The sequence below is a fragment of the Stigmatopora nigra genome, chromosome 12 (genome assembly GCF_051989575.1).
Source record: "Stigmatopora nigra isolate UIUO_SnigA chromosome 12, RoL_Snig_1.1, whole genome shotgun sequence".
In the NCBI taxonomy this organism is placed as follows: Eukaryota; Metazoa; Chordata; class Actinopteri; order Syngnathiformes; family Syngnathidae; genus Stigmatopora; species Stigmatopora nigra.
The window spans coordinates 4,507,383-4,515,075 of NC_135519.1; the positions used below are offsets into that span (position 1 = coordinate 4,507,383).

General features: G+C 38.4%; 1 protein-coding gene across 1 annotated transcript in view; it reads left to right on the plus strand.

The window, feature by feature from the left end:
• LOC144205593 (uncharacterized) overlaps window positions 1-4,876 on the plus strand; it is a 71,267-nt gene extending 66,391 nt beyond the window's left edge. Inside the window, exons 50-51 of the mRNA XM_077730082.1 lie at window positions 2,213-2,290; window positions 4,676-4,876. Of these exons, the coding sequence (XP_077586208.1) occupies window positions 2,213-2,290; window positions 4,676-4,854 (257 nt within the window). The 3' untranslated portion in view covers window positions 4,855-4,876. The remainder of the gene's footprint in view (window positions 1-2,212; window positions 2,291-4,675) is intronic.
• The last annotated feature ends 2,817 nt before the right edge of the window (window positions 4,877-7,693 follow it).

The following is a 7,693-nucleotide window of genomic DNA, read 5'->3' on the forward strand; positions in this document are numbered from 1 at the left end:
GTCTGCTCATTCCTCAACAAAGTATCAAAAGACGTCAATCACTGTCAAATGAACGTCTAACTCTACCACATTTGATGTTCAACTTTGGAGAGTCCATTCTAATTCTCCATTTTCTGCTTTTAACATCATTTTGTATTTGCGTTTTTCTTTTTTTATATCCGACAATACTGCCGGAATTATATTTTGTACACTATAGCAATGTTACTGTTCTAAACCAACAATATTTATTCCTAAATTGTGCTCAAGGAACCATTTTTCTCTTCTACAGCGTAGAATAAATGTTGTTCATCTTTCTTCCTGATCCAATCGATCAAAGCATATCCCTTCCCTTTTTTTTTCCAACATATTTTGTAAAAGCCATTTATATTTCCGGGTAAAATTGCTACCGAGAAGCATCGCTCACTGTGTCTTTTTGCTTAAGGTTCTGAGAATTCTCCCTACCAGAGTGTCACCTCCCTCCCACTGAATGAAATCCCCCGGGCAGGGTGATTGCTAAAAAGAAGTCTCATTATTGCAACAAAGCGCCCCCCCCTCCCAAAGCCTCTTTCTCTCTCTCATACGCGCTCAGTTTCCGAGCAATCGCAAGGCCTTTTTCGGAGATTTTCTGTGACACGTATGCGTTGAAGCGTTTCTCCTTTGGGCCAGGCAGCGCAATGTTTGATGCTCCTGTCAGTGCACACAAGATGCACACCATGCTACAGCTAGTCCTGACTCCATTACTTCAAAGGCCTCTGAGAGGGAATATTCACTCATTCTAGCGTGCTTGTTGCTTGAGTTTTCGTGTGTGTGTGTGTGTGAATGTGTGTAAAAAGCATGAATTTCTTTGCGTTGAGTTATAGGGGAAGGGTAAGGGATGATCTTCTATTGCTTCAACTGCCAAGGGGTAATTTATATTAGGGATTGTCACCATTTTTTTGCATCCGATCTTATTTTTTTAAGGCTTGTTTGCGTGTATGCATGTTTAGTTTATGCCGATTTGACGCCGGTATTTTCAAACCAGTGAAAATGTCGCTAGAACTGCTTTGCATATTAAAGTGATCCAAAAGCACTTTTTACAAACAGTACTTTAGATGATTAGTTTTTAAAGAGGAGTAGTAAGAGTGATTTGATTTACTGCAGTTAAAGTACACGATAAAACACTCACAACTACCGATATTGTGACAAAATGCGATACTTTTCATGAAAGATTAAATTAATATTACTAATTATACATATTCAACATATCAGAATTTTTATAATAATATAACAATTCAATTTTGGCCTATAGTTGAGATAGAGGATGGCAAACTATCAACGCCAAGGTTGCTCTTAATGACAGCACTTATAATTGCTGTTGCTAATTAAAACCCTGAATAGCATGTCTCTTGATTGTGTTGCAGAAGTTTACTACTACTTAAAAAATAGATAGAGGCACGTCAACCTCAAAAGTTGTTCTTTCAACACGCTGACTTCAGCGTTTAACCAGCAAAGTACATGTGCACTGTCCCCCAAGGCAGATGGGGTTAGTATTACACCAAGTTCATGTTTTCGTCCAACTTTTCATTCTTTTCTTCCCAACTTAAGTTCCACTACAAGCATGTTTCAGAGTGAGCCTGCACTTGACGAGCAAACTACTCATTTGTATCATTGACTGGGACTCGGAGAGCATTTAGTTGAACTGTCTTGACCCAGTAATTGCATCTAAATTTATTTTGTCCCTTGGCCCAAGTGTGTTTGTGGAGTGAATCCGCCTTTGATCCTTTTCCAATCTGATCAGCCTCTGCTCTGTTGTGGAATCTTGAAAGCCATGCGCTTGTGTCGGTGTCATCAGTTAACACGCAGATGGCTCCTTTGATGATTTCCACACTTTGACGGCATGTCGCTACGTCTTTTATTATTCAAGGTATGGGACCGGCGGTGGGAAGAGAGTAACCTGTATGTATGTCAACTTGCAAAGCTGCTTCACCCCAAATAATCACAGAGCTGCTGTTTGACATTGCCATCACTCGGGTTGTTATTTATAGCATCCGGGAGCTAATGCGTAGAATTCCCTGGATGAAAATGAAGGTGTGAGGAGTGTATCGCCACCTTGAATCTCCTTGGATAAGACCTTGTTGTGGCATTTTTTGCTAACATTACTAACGCCGTGTGTTCTTCATGCACACATGACACCGCATAGTCAGCGCTTCTGTTATTTGTACACTCAGACTTTGTGTTTTTTTTTTTTTTATAGGGTACAGGGGGCAGAAAGGAGAAAGAGGTCAGGTTGGGCTCGGCCTACAGGGGGATCCAGGACCCACGGGACCACCAGGTAAGACCAGCAAACAAAGCTTACAGCTCTTTCTGTACTATGACGATGTGTTTTTAGCCTTTATTGTGCAGAGGCATGCAGGGAATTGCTCATCATTTACAGACTAATTTACTATGTTTAAATTTGGGAAATAACCATCATTTTAAGGTCAGATCAAGTTCCTGAACCTTTCCCATTAGTTTTTGTGCCTGATTTTCCAACGCAAGGACCATAAACTCTAAAACTAAAACATTGGAATGAACACACTTACTGCCATTGGCAGCAAAAGATAAAAGTGTTAAATAAAATCTCCTACGTTTTAAAAATCCCCCCAAAAAATAACTTCCGTTAATCCAGAATGTTTTTTCTCCCCAAAAAATCATTTAAAAAATGTCTACATGACCCCAAATCTGAACAAAAATAAAAATGTCACATACTTTTCTCCCAATATTTCATTGCCATTGACGTCATTAAATGCCCTCCACCCAATACTTTGCCTAACATATTATGTGAGGAACAAACTCTGCGGCATCCCTTAACTTGAGAGTATTGTCCATCTTTTAATCAATTGCCTTCAGATTTGCCCTTAAGCTTAAGTGTGTTGATTCAGCCTCACCACTTTCATCAACACTGAGCTGTTGTCAGCATCAACCTTTGATGAATGCCTCTCACGTTGTGCACACGCTCCATTCGGTGCAGTGCATTAGCTGCAGAACACTTTGGAGCTGTTTCCATTAGTGTTAGAATGAGCTGCAATATTGACAATTATTAGTCTTTTCCTTAAGCATTCAAGCATCTATTTCAGCAGACCTGCTGACCAGCATGTCGCCGCACCCAATACTCGTAAATCCTTCCAACCGATACTGTAAAATTCCCATAAAAAAAAACATCACTTCAAAACCCGAACTGAGATATAGCGAGGAAACCAAGTAGAAGCAACAAAAGCTTGGGAATGAGGCCCATCTGGAAAAGATGGACGGCCGGGTCCCTCTATTTACTCCTGACTGACTAGCAGTTCTGTCCTAAAGTAATAAAAAAAACAAGTTTAATGTTTCTCCAAAACAAAACTCTTCAATATCGCACAGCCGGGTGTCAGTGTGTGTCCCCTCGCTTCCGCCAAGTCAGAAATAATATCCCACAGGTGATATGGAGCTGTGGCAAGTGGGCAAGGCCACTTTGATTTCCAGCCTTTGACGGCTGAGTTATTACTGATTTTAACGTCGTTCATCTCCTCCCTCGAGGTGCACATTTTATGTGCAGGGACAAAGAAAGCTCATCTATTTCCTTCGTTAGAAAAGAGAACGTGGGTTTTTTTTTTTCACAGTAACAGATAATCAAACAGGGGTTTGACAGAGCCTATCCCAAGCGACTTTATGCGAAGGGCAGTCTATTCTAGACTGGTCGCCAGTCAGTTATAGGGCACACAGAGAGAGACACATGCCAATCTTCTTGTCAGTTATCACTAAATTAATTAAAAACACATCTAATAACAAAGACAGGAGATGACGACAATGAAAAGAAGATAAGCGGTGATCGACCTGTCTTCTTCTGTTCATACCAATAGCAATTTTCATTCATTTTCTGAACCGCTTACTCTCACAAGGCTCGCGAGGGTAAGGGAGCCTATCCCAGCGGGGTACACACTGAATTGGCCAACCAATCACAGGGCACAAGGAGCAAATCCTTGAATGTGGAATTGTGAGACCAACGTGCTAACCACTGCTCTGCCTCACAATAAGCAATAAATAATTAAATACATTTTAGTCACCTTATGTCCCCATAACCCCCACCCTCAAGTACAATATCGATATGTTGGGTTATAATGAGTTGCTATAGCTTACAGTGTCTGCCCAGTTCATGCACACAATTGCACGAAGAGAGGGATAACAAGAGTGGAGCTGTAGACGGTTTTGTGTGACCTGTTAGGCAGGAGATGGATTGTGGTGGGGGGTTGTGGGGAAGAAAGATATGATGAAAAGCCTATGATGTCTTCGTGTGTGTATGTTGTTTTTTTCTTGGTGTGTGTAGCAAGACGTGTGTTATTTTGCAAGAACTCTCCATGAATTGATGTTGGCGAGATGCTTAGATGGATGCCATAATTGAAGGCTTACATTGAGCCGTGCTTTGTAAGTGATACGGAAGCAACAAACAGACTGGACATGCTGTACTATGTGTAATACAAAGAGCTCTTTAGATTGTATTTCCAAGTTGTTGCTTGGTAACATACTATAGTGACGTTTTCCCTATTAGAATGTGGACATCTTTCTCCACTCACAACTGGAAGTTGCTTTAACACAAATAGATGCCAGTTTATAAGAACAAATTCAATACTTTTCAAGGACATGTGCTGACCACTTGATCCAATTAAATATATATATTCATTTATTTTGTTTTGCCTTTGTCAAGGCCTTCCCGGCACAACTTCTCATGGTCCTCCCGGTTCTCCCGGACCCCGTGGACCGGCTGGGACGTGCGACCCAAGCGACTGTCAACCGTTTGAGACTAGCGAGGATTTCAGTCATCCTGCTCCGAGTTCGCTAGTACAGCCAGACGCTGTTCGTAGTCGGAAAGGGGGGACAGTTTGATCGGATCTGGGTCTTTCCAGTTGGATGCAGTAGGGGGGTGGGGGGGTCTCTTTGTGACATTGCTCTTGGGGTTCGTTATTTTGAAAGCTGTACTTTTGGATTAGGTCTCGTTTTCTTCTTTCCTGCTGTGATGTCATGCATTCCTCCTCAACTATTGTTGTTTCCCCAACGACTTTTCGTTGATTAACGTGATCTTAAAATATCTGTTTGTCTCCTTCATTGACACGCCTTTGCACCCTTCTGGTTTTATCCTGATAAGACGACTTGCTAGCAGAAGGGGTGCAAAATACGACCCAGAATGAGATTAAGGAGAATGTTTGTTTCATTTAATGCCTGCGAGAGAGAATTCAGTCGATTTCGCATGGTGGTCTTCAGGTTAAGCCGGAACCCTTTGGAACTTCTTGTTATCAAGCCAGAGCAGGGCTTGGAGGGGGGTGACCTAAAACATTTAAATAATTGTGTAATAATAGATGTGTGTTTGAAGGGAGAAACATCACAAATGGAAATATCTGGAGGGAAATAAAAAAAAAAAGAATCTAGCGCCTTATGTATAACCAAAGTGCATCCACTGTGTCTGATATAGAATTATTTATTTTTGTGCCGAGATCTTAAAGAATGTATTAAAAGGACTCTTTTATTTCTGGAACGTGGATTAAAACGTTTCTTGTGAGTTTTGGCGTAGCTTAGGTTTATCATAAAGTGATTTTCATCACGCATGATACTCATTAAAAAACAAAAAAAGGAGAAATATGTCTTCCCATTTATTGGTGAAACATCAGGCTTTAATTAGCTTTGCCATGGCAACTGGCTGTACCAAAAAAAAAAGAGAGAAAACATATTGAGGGCAGATTTATACTTGTGAAAATATGCTGTACTTAAAACGTTTCCATTTTTCATGTGGTTGATTTAATATCAGTTTTATGGAGGAGTTTTAGGGCCATAAAGACTAGAAATAGTAACTAAAACAAACAAATAAAACTGTCTTGTTACAAGTTTTCGAAGTTGGTAATTAGAATGAACTATTTCTTGCAGCTATTTCTTATTATACTATCAAAAATATTGCTGTAGAATCAAAATATTGTTACAATTTAGTCATTATAATATTCTTGCTTTTGTTTTGGGACTTTCCAACTTCATGGCAAGGAAAATCCAAACTGGATTCCTCCATTTTTTGTTGACCTTTTGCACTATTACTTAACTATTAATATACTAATATAGAAATAGAATGAACCCTTGAAGTAAACAGCCTACTATTGCAATTCCATTTCTTTCTTTATTGTCCCTAACTCTCCTTCATATGTTTTAATCCTACGCTGTCAAAAATGTGTAAATACTCTCACTTGTGTACTACTACTACTACAATGATAAGTGATGAGTCTTTAAGCGTCGGAATTTTCTTTGTGGCTAATGGGGCTTGTAATGGGCCCTGATGATGTAATTACACAAGCAAGTTATCATTTTAACGACGCGTTAAGGTTCTCTGTCTTCACCGTTTGGAAAGGTTGCTGCTTTCTCTGCCTTTGTTGATTTAAAGTCTTGTGTTGTTTACACAATGTTTGCAGATGATAATTCCAACGGTCTATTTGTATATTTTTGCGCTAGATGTGTTTGCGGATTATATATTTATGCCGGTGATTGATATGTTGACATTGACATTCAGGTTTGTTTTTTTATTATTATTTCATTGTCTTAAGACTGGAAGATATTGATTTATTTATTTATTTACTCCTTTTTTGACATTTTGGTTATATGTTTTGAGTCAAACAACCTTTACCATAATTTAATATGACTGTCAGTTAGTCTGAGGTAAATATTAGCTTATTTCTTTATTTGTGTTTATTAGATTTGCAGCATTTATTGCAAAGGCAGTCTATAAATGAAGCTCTTTTTTATTAATACATGTATGTATTCAATCCATGCATTTTCTATATCGCTTCTCCTTACTAGGGTGAAACGTACAAATAGTAGCAAACCATTTTTATCTCATTTTAAAAGGATTTTAAGCAGTCATGGATTTCCTCGCAATGTAATGCACACTTTTATTTAAGCATCTTGCTCTGTGACAGAATTTGCTTAATGTATGTATATACATATATTAATTTGGGCAAGTACTGTAAATACGCCTTTTTTTAAAGCAAAAAATGGTGAACTGTATATTCACAATGCAGAGATTACATGCAAAAATTCCATAAATGTGGATCTGACTCTTCTTGTGCTGCATTCATTTTTGATGGTGTTGGTCCTCAATGGTGTTCCAGATTAACACAATTGACTTTAGGCGAACATTTTAGCATGTCCCAGTTAATGACATGGCGCATAGAGACAAAGACTTCATTATTTACACTCAAATTTACACTATTGAAAGTTCTATAATTAGCCAAACATTTTGAAAAGTGAGAGAAAGTTTGAAGAAAGCTGCGGCCATAGGTATTATATTGAATACATAAGATCATTATCAGTTATTGAAACATTGTTATTTAATACTTTGTTAGTTTATAGATATTTTACCTTTTTTAGGTGAATTATATAGCTTATATTTCATTTTTGTGACATGTGGACCTTATTGAGAGTTGAGGCAATATGCTATAGGCCACCATTAAAATTTACTACAATAATATTTCTTATTATAATTGGATGCTGTTATAATTAGACTATAATACTATGATTTGTATTGCCCTCCTTTTTGTAGTTAATATAATCCCTTCTCTCTTCCTCATTAAGTCATATGATAGTACATTTTCCTTCTTTCTCGCATCATAGAGCATAAAAAAATGTCTTCTTTTTTTCTTGTAGCATGCCTGTTTGTCACACCTGGGCTGTGTAATAATACATGCTGTTA